At 42.7% G+C, this 19353-nt stretch overlaps 1 protein-coding gene across 1 annotated transcript in view; it reads right to left on the bottom strand.

Annotated features, from left to right (window-relative positions):
* LOC148027865 (craniofacial development-like protein) overlaps positions 1 to 18933 on the bottom strand; it is a 49591-nt gene extending 30658 nt beyond the window's left edge. Inside the window, exons 1-2 of the mRNA XM_087688953.1 lie at positions 18775 to 18933; positions 18305 to 18450 (exon numbers count right to left, since the gene is read on the bottom strand). Of these exons, the coding sequence (XP_087545079.1) occupies positions 18305 to 18450; positions 18775 to 18784 (156 nt within the window). The 5' untranslated portion in view covers positions 18785 to 18933. The remainder of the gene's footprint in view (positions 1 to 18304; positions 18451 to 18774) is intronic.
* Positions 18934 to 19353: the final 420 nt, after the last annotated feature.

The following is a 19353-nucleotide window of genomic DNA, read 5'->3' as shown; positions in this document are numbered from 1 at the left end:
ACATTTGCCTGAATTGTATCCATGTTGACAGTGCTCTGCCTTGCATCAAAAGAGTGGACCACCGTTGCAATGCATTCCCCTTCAAAAAAGTGGCTGCTTCCAAATCTTTGAGGAATCGTTAAAGTTCCCCCTAAATAGGCTGCATCAAATTGCTAAATGAAAGTCAAAGCTTTCAGCCTATCTTGTGCACCACTAAAGACAGCTTTTCCACCCTTGCGGTCCCTATCTAACCATAGCATGAAAAATCGTGCTACCACCAAAGTATCCTAGCTGCCCCATCATAGCATGCATGCTCAACTATCCAAAATCCATTGGATTGGCACTTCCATGATGGCCTTGCGTTTGCATTCCTTGCATAGCAATTGTTTTGCTTCATTAGCATCTTTAAGAGCTCAACTAAAGACTTTGGCATTACCTTTGATACACCTTGCTATCCCAAAGGTGTGTAAGATGACTTCTTCTTCATGCCCTCATTGTCTTTCTTCGGAGTATTCAAAAATCAAGTGAATTGAGGATCCTTTGGCAATTCAACAAATAGATTCACTGTTGTCCTCATCCGATTCTTGAAGTGGTCATCAAATTCCTCTTCACTTTGCTGGTCATTAGCCTCGTTATGCCTTTAAGGCCCTATATCTTGCCCAATAGCAACATTTTCAGCTTCTTGTCCATCATGTAAGCCTTGTTCAAGATCAAGCATTGCATTTCCATCAAATCTAAGGATTAAGTGGTATTCCGGCAATGGAACCATGAAACCAACCTTCCTTCTTGGAGAGGGTACTGATTCCCTCATCAAACACTTAATTACAGCAATCAGCAAATAAACATAAATTGAAATGCACACTTTACCTTGATAGTCTTGGACAATGGACACCCTACTAGCCCCAGAGCTGGTGCCCCTTTCAGCATTTCTTTAACTTCAATTGTCAATGGATTGATTACAAGCCAATATATCACTCTCCTTAGCTTATCCAAAAGCTATTTGCTGTTCCAACAATCAACCAACAAATTGGACAATTCACCTCTTGATTTTCACCCAGGACTTGCTCTAATTGGATCCCAACTGGCCAAATGCTGCCCCGAATTTACAATGGATGGTTGGGCATCTGAAATCCCTCACAAGACCACAAACTGCAAGTGCTGATTTCAGTGTACAATGCCTTCTGTTGGCACGGGTAAAGTCCCGAGCTGGCTACTAAACCCTAATTACTGCTGTAAATTAGGGTTTATAGCAAAGATCCTCCTGCTATCCACCAAATCTAGTTGAGATAAGCTGAAATCTCCAAACAATGGGCTTCTATAGGTGAGATAATGCCACACACACACACACACACAGAGGATTCAGAATTTCACATGGGAAAACCCTTGAATCAGCCTACAGCCTGCACCAATCAGCATTAAATGCTATCGCTTGTTGTCTAGAGTCCTCCAATCTTCTCTTGCCTACATTAAATGCTGTCAACAGCAGTTCTTGGTGCTACAATTGCTATCACTTGCTGCTCCTAACCTCCTAGCTGCTGTCTACTGCCTCCAGTGGCTGAGAACAAGTCTGAAATCTCACCAACAGCACCCTCTCTCTCTTTCTTAGACTGAAAACTAACTAAATGGCTGAGGCCCAACCCCCAAAAACATTTTCTCAGTTTGCATGGGTATTTTTGCCAAGTAGCAACCTTCTAAAGCCAATTTTCAGCATTATGCAACTATTAAATTAATTTTCAAAATTAATTAATTTTGTAAATTAATTTCAATCCTTCTGACCCTACCCAAAATTAAATGCACCCATCCAAAATTAAATTGGCTAGGCCATTTGCAACCTGGAGTAGTCCCCAACCTCTATTGACCCTTAGATTGGCATTTATTAATTAATTAATACTAGTCTCTAATGTCACCATTGACACTGATTGGCTAAACAACTATCTTAGGATCAAAATTGACACCAACTGGCCACCAAAGCCTAGCTAGCATAACTTATCATAACTTTTTCCTTTGACACCGACTACATCCTCGAGGTCCTTAGCCTGTCCATCAAATAACTGCCATGTGCATCACATATACTAAACAACCTTGCACATTTGATTAATAACTTAGTCAAATGTTATTAGCAAGGTTAAAGCATCTCAAAATTTCACATCCCCGTGACAACAGCCTTAACTCATTAATAGTGCTGCATCGATTCGTATGACTCCCTGAGGTGATTTGTTACCGAATCTCTATCTGTCAGAGGGTATCATTGCCTATTTGTGGTGTTGGCAATTTACCTCTATTGTCTAACCATCCATCAAGCATCATTTTAGAGGCCCCACATGTTCCAAACTTGGGTCTCCATCTCCTCTCTGTTTATGGCCTTCTTAGACCTTGGAACCCACGTTATCTTCAATGAGCTCCTAGTTGTCAGGTACGAAAGGTACGATACGGTACGGTACGATAAAATATAGTACTAAATGATACCTTATGATTTTAAAAGGTATGGTATGATATTAGTACGAAAAAAAAATTAAGATGATTTTTTAAATAACAAAACCCATACATCATTAAATTATAGATCATAGAATATATATTTAAAATGAAAATAGCTATTTCATTACAAAATAAGATGAATACATGAGGATGATCATCGCAGTCACATGGGCTGCGCAAAACATGTGATACAACTACAGTCTAGTATATCTGATACAAAAAAGAGAGAGACCTATGAATCTATGATGAGACATCACTATCATCATCATTAGAATCATCTGAGTGCTCATCAAGAGAGTTTGAAGATGACTCCTCATCATTAGATAATGAGACACACTCATACTCATCCTCACTGAATGAGGTTACCATCATTATCAAATGAAGGCTCCCTACGTGGCAATTGTGTAGGCAAGGGGGGGATGTTATCACGAGGCTTAGGATGTGAGCTACTAGAGCCCCACCTTACATATATTTGCAAGCCACTCGAACCACCCCTCCTCGATGATGGAGGGTGTCAAATGACCATGCCCCTACTACCACCTACTCGAACTCCTCACCCACGAGCACGCTCACTGTGAATGTCAGGAGTATCTACTACTATAAGCTCTCTATAGAGCTCTGCAAAAATCATCTCCTCCTCGTCCACCTCCTGATGTATACTCGAAAGGGTGTCGCCTGTCAACTTGAATGTATCAACATTCACCTATACAATGCAATGATTGATGGAGCTTGACTCAGCTGAGAGTGAACGTGATGGATAACACACACACAGAGTAGAGAGCAGTAGAAAGAAGAGTGAGCATGATACCTTTGATGTTCGGTACAAAGACTAGTGTACCTCTTTAGGTTTTAGATAGATATATATGAAAGTATAAATGTGCTAAGGGTGTGTTCACACCCATGCACATATAAAAGGCACGATGGCCCTTTATATAAAAGACATATAAAAGGCACGATGGCACAATCTCCCACCTAAAGGCAATGTGCCTTAAGAGGAGAAAAGAATCGGTTAAGTCTACGTATGTACAAAGCTGAAATACATATACCTATCCAACTCCCATCATCTGTTGGCAATGAGCAAACCGCTCTGCTAGTAGACCCTTCATGAGAAAATATGCAGGATTATCATCTATATGCGCACTTTGACAAGCTCAATGCTCTTGATACCAAGTATATATCTAATGAAGTGATACTTCACCTGTATATACTTCGTCTTTGCATGAAAGACGGGATTCCATGCTAGCATGATAGCACTCTGACTATCACAATGGAGAATAGGTAACTCTATAATACCAAGCTCTCCCACCAAACGTAAAAGCCATAAAGCCTCCTTGCATACCTCAATGGCAGCCACATACTCTACCTCTGTAATAGACCATGCAACACACTTTTGTAGTCTGGAGATCCAAGAGACTACTCCTCCTGTGAAGGTAAACACATACCCAGAAGTGGACTTTCTACAATCCGCATGACCAGCATAGTCTGCATCCGTAAAGCCAACAACAAATGCCTTCTGCTTTCCAAAGCAGATGCACAAATCCTTTGTGCCTTTGAGGTATCTCATAATATCTTTCACTGCTTCCCAATGCTTTTTACCAAGGTTTGCCATGTATCTACTAACCACTCCCACTGCAAAGACAATGTGAAGACGTGTACCAACCATAGCATACATCAAACTGCCAACAACTGAAGCATATGGCATCTTGGCCATTTCAACCTTCTCATCATCAGGTATAGGGTTGTCCTCTGCACTGAGTTTCACATATGGAGGCAATGGAACCCCGATTGTTCCCCCCCCCCCTCCCCCTCCATATTGAAACACTACAAAACCTTAGAGATATACTCCTACTGAGATAGATAGAGTAATCCTTTTGATCTATCTCTAAGTATTCGCATGCCAAGAATGTGATTTGCATCACCAAGATCCTTCATGTCAAAGCTACCATGAAGACTTTGCTTCAATGAGTCCAAGGCATGAGTATCCCTGCCAACAATCAGCATGTCATCAACATACAAAACCAAGATAATCAGGCTGCTATCTGTTACCTCTTGGTGTACAAGCAGTGATCCACTTGACTTCTATGAAAACCTTGAGACTGCATAAATATATCAAACTTATGATACCATTCTCTCGGTGCGGTGCTTGTTTCAGCCCATACAAACTCCTTTTGAGTTTACATACCATCTTCTCTTTCCCTTTTTTCAAAAACCCTTTAGGTTGTTGCATATATATGTCTTCATGCAGATCACCATGTAAGAATGCAATCTTTACATCCATCTATATGAGGTCCATATCTTCAACTGCAACCAAGCCCAAAATGGTTCTCAATGTAGTCATCTTGACTACAAGAGAGAAGATCTCATCAAAGTCAACTCCACATTCCTACTTGTACCCCTTCGCAACCAATCTTACTTTGTACTTTGGCGAGGAACCAGAAGTGACCATCTAGTAAACCCATTTGCATGGAAGGGTTTTCTACCCTTTAGGCAATTGCACCAAGTCCCAAGTGCCATTTTTCTCAAGAGATTCCATCTTTAGCAACATGGCTTTATACCATTTCTTGCTGTCTTGTCTATCCATTGCTTCCTTGAAGCAAGACGGTTCACCACAGTCTCGCAACATGATATAATCAGCCACATTGTTTGCATCAAGAACGAATCTATCAGGTTGTCTAGTAGCCCTATACGATCTTCTAACCCAATGACCATTGTTTGCTGGCTGTTAAGCATGCAAATTTCCATTTTCAGCTTGCTGTCTTGGCATTTCAGCCTGCAAATCAACATTAACAGCTTGATGTCCTGGCTATTCCTACACATCCAGTGGCTCATCATTATGGGCAATGGCTGGCTGATCATTTCCAGCATTATTTTCTGCATTTGCAGGTTCATTTACAACAGGTATTTGCTGTTGTACAGCAGGCACATTTTGTTGTCCAAAATGTATTTCTTCCCGGAATACATCCCGACGGACGACCTCAATCTTTTCTGGCTGTTTATACATGCGATCTTCCCAAAAGATAACATCATTGCTGCGTATTGTTTTCATTTTCTCGGGATCCCATAATCTATAACCCATTTTACCCTCGCCACCATATCCTAGGAAAATGCATTTATAGGACTTTGGGTGTTCCTCTTTACAAATGTGCACAAAAGCCTCACAGCCAAACACTTTCAGGTGAGTATATGAAGGTGGCTTGGCCGACCACGCTTCCTGAGGCATTCCCCCCCCCCCCCCCCCTTTCCAAAGACCTATTCAATGACCGATTAATCAAGTGAACAGCTGTCATAACAGCCTTTGCCCAAAAGCCATGGGGTAATGCAGCATGAGACAGCATCGTATGGACCTTATCCTATATGGTCTAATTCATACGCTCTGCAACTCCATTTTGGGATGGATTATGAGGGGCAGTAAACTCCCTCTTTATCCCTTTGCTATCACAAAATGCCTGAAAGGCCTTGGACACATATTCCCCACCATTGTCAGAGCAAAGACACTTAAGTGTCTTATCAATCTGATTTTCAATCAATGCCAAGAATTTTTGAAACTTCTCAAGCACTTCAACCTTGCTACGAATAGGGTAAACCCATACCTTCCGTGTAGCATCATCGACAAAGATGACAGTATTTCTTTCCCCCTAAAGATAACCCTAGCATTTGACATACATTGAAATGTACTAACTCTAGAGGAGAAGATTTCAGCATAAGAGACTTCTTATGAGACGTATGTGTATGTTTACCATAAGCACGATAATCACAATGCTCAAAATCAGCATAATGGAGACAAAACAAGTAACCCAAACAAGAAAGCACTTTCATTCCAGTTTGACTCGTGTGTCCCAACCGGCCATGCCACAAAAACACTTAGCTGCTTAATCACGGCAACAACGTGGTCACGCACACTAGATATATGGAGAGGATACAAGGTATCACTTTTACAACCTCTGGCAATCACTCTAGATCCCTTACAGATCTTCAATTTCCCATCACCAAAGGTGGTATGAAATTCATCGTCATCTAGCTGCCCTGTGCTAATCAAGCTCTTCTTGAGCTAAGGTACATGCCGTACATGCTGAAGTGTGAAGACAGAACCATGCTGAAAATGCAACTGCACACTGCCAATACCTCCAATGTCACATGCATAGTTGTCCCCAAAATGAACAACACCATGTCGACCCCCTATATAGTCAGAAAACCACTCACGATGAGGGGTGACATGAAAGGAAGCACCTGAATCTAGAATCCAAGTGTGCATGTCATCATCCGTGTCTGCAAGTAAAGCATGTGTACTAAAGTGTGAAGAGACAAAGAGTACATCATTCCCACTGTCACTGTCATGAGTGACTACATTCACCTCTTCAATTTTAACACTGCTCTTCTTAGGATGACTCTCTTTCTTCTCTTCCTTGCTATCATCTATCTTCTTGCCCTTTTCTTTCTCTTTTTTTCATTTGTAGCAATCACGTTTAAAGTGACCCTTCTTGCCACAATGATGGCATTCAACATCCTTACCACGTGATTTACTGTGTCCCTTGCTATCAGATTTGCCTTTCTGCTATGATCTTCCCCTAGTATGCAAAGCACTAGAAGACTTACTGGATGCATTGTTCTACCGATCCATTTCTTCCATGAGTAGAGCACTCTCTACATCAGCATACAAAAGCATCGCATTAGAATTGCTCATAGCAATCCTAAATGTATCCCAACTCTCTAGTAGAGTGCAAAGCAAGAATGTAGCCTTAAATGCTTCATCAATCTTGAACTCCAAGGTAACCAGCTGGCTGAAAATGAAATTAAACTCACTCAAGTGAGCAGACATTGTTGTACCCTCTTTCATATGCATCCATAAGCTTTTTCAACCAGTAAACTTTGCTTACGACACTCTTCTAGGCATAGAGTTCTTCCAGTCGAGTCCAAATAGCATTGGCAAAATCCAAACCTTCAATGTTAAACAGCAAGGCATCAGAAATCGATAGATCAATGGTTGAGCATGCAAGCTCATTTAACTCATCCCAGTCTTCCTATTCCATATTTGCGGGCTTTGCCCCTTTGGTCTTAATCGGCCTTGCTTGCTTCTTCTGCAACAAGATATTATAGCACTGTTTTTGCCAAACTACAAAGTTATGTGCTCCTTCAAGCTTCTTAATGTGCATAAGATGACTGCTGTCACTACTGCCAGCCATGATTTTCAGCCCAAATGTGACCGAAAAATTCAGCAAATGCAGGCCCAAACTATCACACAAGTGACCAAGGTACAAACAAGTACCAACCAACAATAAATGACCATGTAAAAGCAGAAATTTCAGATCTGCAAATAAATTTTCAGAAGCACTAAACATTGTGCTACAGCACTCCACAACTGATTACAACTGTTCCAAGGACAAATGCATCACATTACATGAGAAGTCCCAAATTTTAGCTGCAATTTCTGTGGCACATACACCCATGGGCACAAAATTTGACACGCACGGTCAAAAGCCCCAATATTTTTGTGCTCAAAGCATCAACCATACATCTGCATTGTCTCTGACATGCATAGAATAGGCCAATTTTGCCAAAATAGATCAATTTCAGCAAAATCCCCAATTTTTTCCAAGTGCTAGATGTCCAAATTGCATGGAATTAAACCCGCATGTACATAAAATGACCAAATGGCGCACAAATTTCCACCAAACAGCAAAAGTCCCAAATTGCATGGGGTCCAATGTGCATCATGTCAAGAAATTGGGTAAATTTTAGCCCAATTCTAGCATGTACATGAAAAGCCCCAAATGTCTGGTGTCCAAAAATTTCAATGAAATTGAAAATTTTTCGCTGAAATGTAAAAAGCCCCAAAATTCCCGGGCAAATGTGCACCGATTTGGCAATTTCTGAGTCAGATGGTCCAGTTCTACATTAAAGTCTCCAAATTTGGGAAAAGCCCCAATTTTTCAGGTCAGGCTTGCAAACTGTGCATGTGTGCGCGAACACCCAATTGTGGAAGGGGAACAAATTTGAAATATTAAAAAAAATGACAGAGATTTGAATGCCGATTCATGACCCGTGGCCCATCTAGTCACGGATGACCTGTCGAACACGTCCTAGCCTGTCCCATCGGAGCACCCGCCATCACAGCCCGTCCCGTCCACCACCTATTCCTAGTCACATACAGGTCCCGCGTGACCCCCGTCAACCTATCGCCTATCGCCTACTCTCCAACAGCCTGCTTGAACTGTCATGCAATCTTCACTTGGCCCCCCGTCGACCGCACTAACCTTACACTAACTTGCACCTACTGAACACTGACTATACTGATGCCAACACCTCTCACTTGAGGTCGTCTAACTAGCTTGTGCCTGTCCAACTTCAAGAAGTGTGCACTCCTTGTGCTCTGATACTAGTTTAACGGAGCCTAACTGAGCTGAGAGTGAACGCGACAGATAACACACACACTGAGTAGAGAGCAGTAGAAAGGAGAGTGAGCATGACACCTTTGATGTTCGGTACAAAGACTAGTGTACCTCTTTAGGTTTTAGATAGATATATATGAAAGTACAAATGTGCTAAGGGTGTGTTCACACCCATGCACATGTAAAAGGCACGATGGCCTTTTATTCCCAACAGTGATGCACGTAAGATTGATCATTGTAAATACTAAAGTTTAAATTGTAAAGTATAACTTCAAAGTTCAAAGTTTAAAACAACAAATCTTAAATGTTATGGTTAAGTGTTTAAACTTTACCTGCTTCGGACTACCCATGCTCATTATAGCCCTCATCATGTGTAAGTTAGTGCGGCAATAGACAAGCCGCTCTAACTGTCATGTGCTAAGCCAATTGCGAATCTTTGTATGAATGAGAGAATAGGCACTCCAGTTTCTCTCACATATACTCGAAGAGGAATCCTGGGCAAGGACCCTCACAGCTAAGGGCTAAAGGGTCTCCAATGAGTATCCAAAGTTTTGCCACCAAAATAAAGGCTTCACAAGTGACTCTCTCCTCCAACAAGTGGGAGAAGCAAAAGCCACATGCCCTCTCTGATCTGCATAGCATCCTAGCTCCTCCAACACTGCATTGTGGTCATCCACAAGGACCACACGAGTCAAATAAGCAAGCTGGTCCGAACGGAACTCTCTATCATCCATGACCACTGGCGACTTGTAGGCCGGATGTACCAATGCAACAAAACCATGGATGGGCTTAAGCATCCATGCCCATCTCCTCTCTACTAGCTCTAAAACATGTGCACGTTGTGTCTCTGTGATCACTATACAAGCACGTGCCTCCACCAATGCCGCTCTAAAGAAGTGAACGCAAAGGCCCATGGTGGACCCCTCACAATCACTCATACGTAACACCCTATAAAAGGGAGTCACAACAATAACAACGGCACAAACTTTTTGCCAAAACTGCTCATTAAGGCACAAGCGTTGCATGGCTTTGGCCTCCTCTATCTCATGCTCATCCCACTCATTCCATAGAGTAAACACCACTGTCTGGTGCGGACCGCACCTCATAAAGGCGCTCCAACAATAACCACATATAAGCAAAGCGAGTTGAATAAGGCTTCTTCAACTCCTATGCTCACGATACATCGCAAGTACCTTTACCTTTACCGTAAAGAATGTGACAATTGATGTAGCTTTGCGGACCACCCTCTTTATCCACTTGAGCTTCCCAATGTCCTCCATGAGCAAGTCTACACAATGACTTGCACATGGAGTCCACACAATCGTAAAAAACTCGGCCTCAAGCAAACAGCCCATGCGCCAACAATTCGATGCATTGTCGGTAACAACTTGCACCACATTTGAGGGACCCACCTACAACCACAATTTACAAATGACAAGTATACTAACAATACTTAGAGATTAGAGAGAGAGAGAGAGAGAGTTGAAACTTGAGCCTTTCAAGTTCAACTTTCAACTTTCAAGAATGAAGAGAGATGGGGGTTGGGGGCCTTGCGGCCGGAGGGAAAAGAAAGAATCGAGATAGATACTAGAGAGAAATTAGAATAGGGAGATAGATAGTTATGCATAAATCAATTACCATAATGAAAGAAAGTGAAACAATTTTAAAAGACAATGTATACCTCAATGATAGCTTGTCGAATGTGGCGGTAGATGAATGCGTCCGTCGTTTTCCTCCCCCTCTTGCCAATATCTATGGCACGAAAGCAAGTGCCGAGTGGACATGAGATGAGTATGTTGATGATGCCTCGTTTCTTACGATCACTCCATCCGTCGGTGAGAATGAAGCAACCATATTTTATCCATGCGGCCCGAATAGGATCAAGGGCTCTATCAATCCTCTCTTTCTCTTCATCAATCTTTTTCGTCCTCATGTCATTGAATGTAACACCGGTCCATCCTTCACATGGACCCACAATGGCAATAGCTTTTACCATCTTCTTCCATTGCTCTTGCTTTAGGACATTGAATGCAAGATTGCACTCAATCACTGTACGTGCAATTTCAATATCCGCAAGTCGTTGCCTTTCTCTAAGAAAGGCAACTGATCCACGCACATGACCGGGAGCTTGAGAAAGAGAGGATTGTCTCTCCGGCACCGCATGAGCCTCCACTCTTTATCTTTTACCAGAGCCGAATGCAGATGTGGAGCCCCCACCATCAATGGCAAAGGCCTCTCCCGCATCGGTTGAAGATACTCCTACATTTGATGCTTCCTCGTTAGTAGGCATAGGAATTGGTGCCGATAAGCCACTTCCTCCTCCTCTTGTGGATCCCCCTCTCATCTTGGCACGAATCTCCCCGCGATGTTTTGAGGGATCTCCTTGCATGGAGCAACTTGCCCCCCCCCCCCCCCCCCGTCTTAGAGAGATGTTGGAGAAGCCGAGTCACACCACTTGTATAGCGCTTCTTGCAATACTTGCATGTCCAATGGTGGGAGTTGGACTTCTTTGTGTCCCTCTCCACATGGATCGCATGCAAAATAAAGGCCTCGTGCTTCTCACAAGTCATGGTCCCGATGACGGATAAAGAGGCCACACAGAGAGAGAGAGAGAGAGAGAGAGAGAGAGAGATGCTTGAGTCTCGACTCTTAAAAGTTAAAAGGGAGGGAGACTCCAGAGGCCCGAGAGTTGGGGTAAAGTTGAAAGAGCAAGAGTGAGAGAGAGGGGATGGGAGATGAAAATGGCAAATGCTTTGATAGGGTGCGGGATAGAGGGGATGGAAGATGAGATTTGAGAATGGCAAATGCTTCGATAGGATGCGGAAAAGAGGGGATGGGAGATGAGATTCAAGAATGACAAATCACAAGTCCATTCAAGAATCAGGATCCAAGAGAGGAAGATGAGATTGGTAAGTGCTTGTTGAATTGGTGTGGAAGCATGGAGGAGAGAAGCACCTTTTGTAGATAAGAGAAGGATCAAAGTGCAAACAGTCAAAGAGGGGTCAACGGTCAAAGAGAGCTTTCAGTCTGGAAGGAATCCAAAGAGGGCTTGGGGGGGGGGTGCATGGCTAGAAAAGGGGGTGGGATGAGGTATCCAAGGCTTCCCACCCCCCCAAAAAACTGCCACGCAGGCAGGCGCAACGCGCAAGAGTAAAACCGGGGGCGCAGGGAACGCAGGACGCGCATGCGAGGTGGCCTAAATAGGCCCAAAGTATTGTATGAATCCGTACAGATACATAACGTACGTCGTGCGAAGGTAACTATTATTGAGTTGGCCATCTTTGTTAAGGATTCTTCTACTTTCGCCACTTTTGTGACAAATTGACAGGAGAGTACTATCTGTGCTCCCTTCCCCTTCCATTGTGCAAGGTTCTCCAAGGTAGCTTTCTATTGTCGCATCTATTCTCGATTGTGCATCCTTTATCCCATAGGTCCATCCCATCCCCACCATCCTCTATAGTGGTTCCCTTATACCTCCCTATTAGCAATCCTGACAACTTATGTGTGAATCTGAGTTATGTCGGGCATAACTAAGTATATTATGCATTTTATTATGACATTTACGATGCTTATTTGGGGCATTTTATGCTAGCCAACCTACCCCTATTTTAGCATTGTTTTCTTCTATTTATACCGGGCTCCCTCCCCGTTTAGTCACATCACCTACAAGTTCTGTGGAGAGAGGTAGCTAGTGCTAGTGCCTATGAGCCAATGACTCACTATTGTATGCATCATTCTTGTGTTTGGTATATGCATTCCATTTCTCGAGCGTTCTTCTGAGTTCTCTTCTTTGCAATGTTCTTTTGTGTTTTTCTCTTTTATCCTTGTGTTCAGCAGTTTATTTCAGCATCTATTTATGCTTCCATTGCTACATCCACTTCTAACATGGTATCAGATTTGAAGATCTCCGTTTTGTGTGCTGATTTTTACTGATTACAGCTCTGCGACTTCCATCTGCTGACCAAGTGGCTGTCTGCTGCTGTTCGGTGACCAATTTCCAAGCAATTTCAACCATCAAACACCTGCATTTTGATGCAGCGCTCCTACAAGCTGGATTGATTGCATTTAATGCCATGTTGCCTACGTTTTTTAGTTTTTGACTCATTTAACAGGTAGCAACTGCATGTAATGCCTCTTTTGTCTATGTTTTGACCTACAATGTGAAGATATCCTAGGGTTTGCACTCACGAAAGACAACATGTATGACCAAGACAAACACAAAGACTCAAGCAAAGACAAACCCTAAATGCAAAACGCAAAATGCAAAAACTCAAAACTCAAACACAAAGAGAAGAAACTCTAAAGTGAATGAATCCTGTAAATGAATGTAAGAGTGTACAAAATGCCCAAGGGCAAAGCAATGTAGTGTCGGAGAGTGACCTCCACTGGAGATGTCGGAGAGTGACCTCCACTGGAGACGGATCCCAAGTGCTGCAACCACCAATCGAAGTGTCGAACTGCAAGAAACAGCAAATGCTAATCACAAAAGTGTCGGGAAATTGAGGCGACAATAGAAGAGATGTTTGTTGATGTAGACAACTTGCCGAAGAGCAAAAACACAGGGTACTACAACAATCGCCTAGTGGGAGAGATAGCAACAACACCTGTCGCCAAACACCAGATACTAGAAACGCAGGCAGATTAGATGCTATGATAACACAACAAATGGAGACTTCCAAACACTAGCGCGATGCATAGAAACAGGGAACGGCCGTTCCGGCCTGTAGGAACGGCCTAACGCGTTCCAAACCCTCCAAGGAGGTGAAACGGCCAGGGAACGTTCCTTGCCGTTCCCTACCGTTCCCTGCCGTTCCCTGTTTGGAGCGGTCGTTCCAGGCCTGTTTACTGAAAATTGACATTTTCTTTGTTTTTTTTTTTTAAACTTGGGTCATAGTCCTTATTGTTTAATGTGCACACACTAATCTCTCTCTCTTTCTCTCTCGGGTTGAAGATTCAAAGTGTCAAGACAACCCACAATCTAATTAGGAGTCCATGCAAAGTTCAAATTTGATGCATTATCAACTCTTGCAAATTAGAATCAAATTTCAGCCGATCCTCAATTCCAAGGTAATTTCAAGCGAAATTGGGATAATTGGGGCAATTCAAGGCAATTTGGAGCTATGGGGGTAATCGAGTCAATGTTGGGACATTTGGGTCAATTTCATGCATTGACGGGTATTGGGGCAATTAGAGAGACATTCTTTGGGGCAGTTTGGGTCATGCAGGGCATATTTGGGGCACTTAAGACATGTGCCGTTCCCCCCGTTCCCGTTCCCCGACCTTGGACGTTCCCCCCGTTCCAGGGGGTCCCGTTCCCCGTTCCAGGTAACTATGGCGCGATGGCTGAAAACAAGCCGCCTAGGGCTGGATTGTGAAGAGGACGCAAGATCCGGACTTCTCTACTAGTCATCCTCTTCCTTAGACTTCATCTTCTTCAAACCTTGGGAAGGGCTTAGCAACCCCTCCTTCTTCTAGTTTATAGTATACGTGATATGGTCATCCCTCATGACTCTCCAGTGCCAAAGAGGAAGTGTGAGAAGGTGGTGAGGTGGGGCAAGTACACCTCATCTATACATATATACAGGTGCATAGGTTCTAGAGAGGGACTTCCCTGACACATTAACTGAAGTCTAGCAAGTTTAAATCTTGGAGTTGTGACTAACTTCTAGGTTCATGAGAGGTTGTTTCTTGACAAAGAGCGAGATTGATTCCTAATCCGAGCTCACATGAGGGGACACTTTGGCGGTGGCCAAAGGCAAGGATTCTATGGTCACATATATTCAAAGGCATTTTGACAAGATGGTCTTATATGCTACTACGAGACATTGTTGACAGACAGAGATTTGTTATACCGCCTCTCTATTTTAAAGAGCTTATACACTCGGCATCAAGTTCTCTCCGAGGCACCTTGGTGGTAGCTTGATCACCCACTACTTGGGTATCCATGGTTCTAGTTTGGAAATTCTTTGTTGTATGGACTATGATTAGACTTTGTCATTGTATCTTAAATCTTTATATTGTATCAGATCACCCATAATCTGAGAGAGGATGTTAGCCGTCCAAACAGCTCATGTGTGAGTCTAAGTTATGTCTAGTATGACTAGGCATATTAGGCATTTTATTATGGCATTTATGATGCTTATTTAGGGCATTTTATGCTAGCCGACCAACATTGAATGTTGGCCGACCTACCCCTATTTTGGGATTGTTTTATTCTATTTCTATTGGGCTCCCTCCTCATTCGAACATATCATCACCTACAAGAGAGGAAGCTGGTGCCAATGCCTACGAGCCAATGACTCACTGTTGTATGCATCATTCTCGTGTTTGGTATATGGATTCCATTTCCCAAGCATTCTTCTGAGTTCTCTATTTCACACAAAAAATTAATAGTTCTAGTTTGGACAGCAAATAATAAATTCCAAAATGCATGTTTGATGCTTCGGGGATGCTATTTTGGTACTCGAATGGTATGGTTATGATTTTGGGATACTATCTGGATTGTTTAGATCTTGATTAGCTCAATTTTGTAGAGATTTATTGTTGTTATAACAGTTTGGGTACAAGCATACAATAGTGAGCTTCATGCTTTAAATGCCGATTGTGCCTACATGGTATTTCGAGTATAACTAACTGGAGTTTTCAAGAGCAATCTATTCGAGGCCTCTCTATCTCCCTTACCCTTTAGTGGCCTCCCATTTGATCAGATTTTTCTATGGAAAGGGGGCCTTGCTCCTTGGCTGGCATTCTTTATCAATGGACTTCATTGGCATTGGCACTCTTCCTGCCACCCTTGAATCCATTCTCCTTTGGCCTTTTGTCATATCCAAGATCTAAGAGGGGGTGTTAGCAATTGTGTGTGTCTTGTGCAATCATCTCTTGCCTATGAGCCTCAATCTGAGTCAAACAAGGGCATTAGAAGCTCTAAATTTGTCTTTGTCTCTCATATTATGTGCTTCAAGCAATTAAAGACACATTTGTGCATTTCTTTTTAGGCAGTTTTGGCTGTCCTAGACACCCTATTTTGGGCCTAGCCAACTTAAATACCAATTGTGGCCCTAGTTTGCCTATATATAGGTGGCCTACCCTCCCACTCACATTATCCATCATTGATCCTTCGTGATCAGTCAACCCTCCTCATTCTCTCATCCCCTTGCTACCATCTAGCGCCCACACTAACACACATAGTTGAGTGTTGGGGTAGACTATTACAGCCTTATACCTTCAACCATTGCAATCAAATTGTTCCTTCTCTCTCCTGCGTTCTCTCTTTGTCTCCTTCTTCTCTTCATGTTCACTTTCCTCTTTCTCTTGCACAATCTCATAGTTCCAACCTACATTTGGACCTAGACAGCTACCGCCAGTTGTTGCCATCACCATCACTTCCACCATTCTGCTATTCCAAACCTGGCATGTGTCATTGCTGCCTGCATTTTGCAGTCTACAGGCATCACCAACCTGCCACATCATCACTATAGGTTGCATTTGCAGATTTCATATCTTTTATTACATGTCTATCATTACTAATCCAACTGCATAGTGCTGCGTTTGCTGTTGCCAGACAGAGAATGTATGTTGCATTTTGAGATCCGTCAAAGTACAATACACTCTCCAACTTATACATTGTTCCCCACTCCTAGAGACATGAATTCAAGGGTCATTATTTCACCTTTGCATAGTGTGTTTGCTGCATTGAGCATCATATATATTCAATATTCATTCATTATCTTCTTCAATGTTCATTGTCTCTATGTTACCCTAACCTTCACTGTGTTCTTTATCAATCTATGCTTTGTCGTACAATTGTGTTTGCTAGCTGCACATGAGTATTTCTTTACACGCCCATCTGCTATTACTGGCCCTACTGCTGTCATTTCCATCTCCAAGACATCCATGCAACTATGTTTTTTGTCCAGTCCATTCCTAATGGCTGTGTTTTGATACCAGCGGCCTTCTCCACCTCTTAGTGGCTGTTGTTGCCATTTCCAGCCCTCGAAACTCTTGTGTTTTGACCTCCAACCTGCTAATCTGCTGTCTTCAGTTCTCTGCATCACATTTCTTCATCAACATTTGTGGTTTGCTGCACTCAAGATCTGTTTTCATTGGACAGCCTCCGCTCCCAGAGCTCCCTCAGTTGTATTTCTTCCCATGGGCCATCATCAGTCATTTCATTCTTCAATATCTTCTTCTTCTTTTGCCTTGTGGTCTAAGTTCACTATGTGTTAGTCCGTGTTCATAAATTCTCAATGTTTTATTCTGCAAACCCTGGCATATCTTTGCATCCCGAACTCTATATCTGCAGAGTACACTCCCTACCCAATCCAACAAATCTTCCTTCAGCCTCGTCCAATCAGAAGCAGCCTGCAAGCACCTTCTCCCTTTTCACTTCTGAAACCTTGAGCTCTTCAACCAGCTCAAGTCATTCATTATCAAAACACTAAGTCCTCACTATTGACTCACCATGTTTGGTGTGACACAAAGATAAAGATTGTGGTCACTACTACCTACAAATGATGTCAAGCCCTTTTACATTGATAGCCACATAAAAAAAGTCTGACCTGCCTCATGCTACCTCATGTGCATGCACTTCTACATTACCATGTCATTGAGCATACTACATTCTCCCCCACTAGAACTACAGTTCTCAGCTGCACTACACCCATCCAAATCCATGAACGTGCAAACACCCTCTTGAAGACTACTACAAGGCTCTAGAACTAGAACTACAATTCTCCCCCACTAGAACTTCAGCTCTCCTCGGCTGCATTACACCCATCTACATCCACAAACGTGCAAACAGCCACTTGAAGACTACTACAATGCTCTAGCCCATGAGAAATGATACTTGAACTTCTCATTATTAATTCTCTCTAAAAGTCTCCTCATTCTTGAGTTCATATCAATGCCACCAAAGGAGTCAATGATGACCAGAGCACCAACCAAAATACCTAATCACATTGAGGAAGCAACTCCAGTGATCACACAGGTCCAAGCAACTATAAAATCCAAGAGCCCCATCCCCATGTGACATCATAAAATAAATGCCACAAAGAAGCCTCTGACCCACCAATTGAAAATGGCCCCATTGGCCAACCATCTCTACATCATCCTATTGAGGTTTGCTCTCAATAAATGCCTAAGTTACCCCACAGCTGACTCTCGCATGATTCACCAGCTCATGCAACTATCCTTTTGGCATCACAAACTCAATACTTTCAACTAACCCTTATATTCTGGTTATTATTTACTTCCAACACATTTTCTCTCTGGAGGTTGGTGCTTGAAGAATCTCCTCTTTGATTGTTCTGCTATAATCCTTATATCACTAGCTGTGGAACTTTTACAAATCTATAGAAATTGGAATCTCACCTCTTTCCCAAAAGTGTGCAAAACAGACCCACGTTGAAAATTTGTTAACCTCAAGGTACATGGTCAAAAGTAAATTACGTCAGATCAGTACTCACTGGTGTGGCAGATGATGCTGGAGCTTTAGAAGGTTTGATTTTAGTGGCAAGCTCTTCTTGTTTGTTCTTGGGACCAACATTTGGACTTGCAGCTGGCTTTTTTGCACTCAGCTTCTCCCAGATGGCATCAATTTGAGCTTTTTTATCTGATCACAACAAAGAACAAGAAAACTCAATTGTTTTCTAAGCAATGCACAACTCAAATTTGAGGCACATATGCAACCTGATGAATATATTCCAAATAACGAATGTATAATTGAAGAAGAGTTTAGCACAGACAACCTACAATGAGAAATTCTCTAGAACAATCATCTGTACAGGAAAGCGAGAATGGAGAAGCAAAGCAAAGCTGCATTGGGCCAAGGCTCGTCAGAGGGTCTGTCATGGATTTCTTCGCCAGAACACCTCCACGTTGACGCGTATAACGGGTAAATTCCAAAATGCTAAATGGAATGAATGCTAGACAATACCTTGATCCATAAGGAGCGACGACGATGGCGGCTGCAGTTGCTGCTGCAAGTGGCATGAAGGAAACGGACGGGGAGCCCCCGCGGGTGTGGTGTTTCGGGGGCCGGGGGGGCGTTTGAGTGTTCGCGAGTGTCCTTACCAGCCTTCGTTTCTGCTCCGGTGAATTCCGAACCAAACTATTAATTCGTCACATTAAATATTTATTTTTCAAAAAGCCAACACAAAGATGGAGCTCCCATAAAGATGGCATGTTGTCTAGCTGAGTTCAAATCTAAGGGATGGACTAGCCTTGATTCGCCTCACCCGCATGGGAGGTCTTGGCACCTTAAATATCTGTCGTATTTTTTAAAATATATATATAAACTATGATCTGAACACTGTGGTGACTTGTCTTGATTGCACTGACGAATTTTAGCGTGTGTTCAAATAGACGGATTGACATGGGTCTCAACTTAAGTGGGCCAACCAAACTTTACAATATAAAATCTAAAGCCAAATTTTTCATCTTGTCTTTTGGCCTGCCCAACATGGATGAGTTTTAGCTATGGAGTTTTGGAACAAGATCTTCTCATCGGCACCTT

Source organism: Lygodium microphyllum, chromosome 12, assembly GCF_053477565.2.
Source record: "Lygodium microphyllum isolate KBCC chromosome 12, Lygodium_microphyllum_v1.1.10, whole genome shotgun sequence".
Classification (NCBI taxonomy): Eukaryota; Viridiplantae; Streptophyta; class Polypodiopsida; order Schizaeales; family Lygodiaceae; genus Lygodium; species Lygodium microphyllum.
This window is presented reverse-complemented; position numbering and strand designations above follow the sequence as displayed.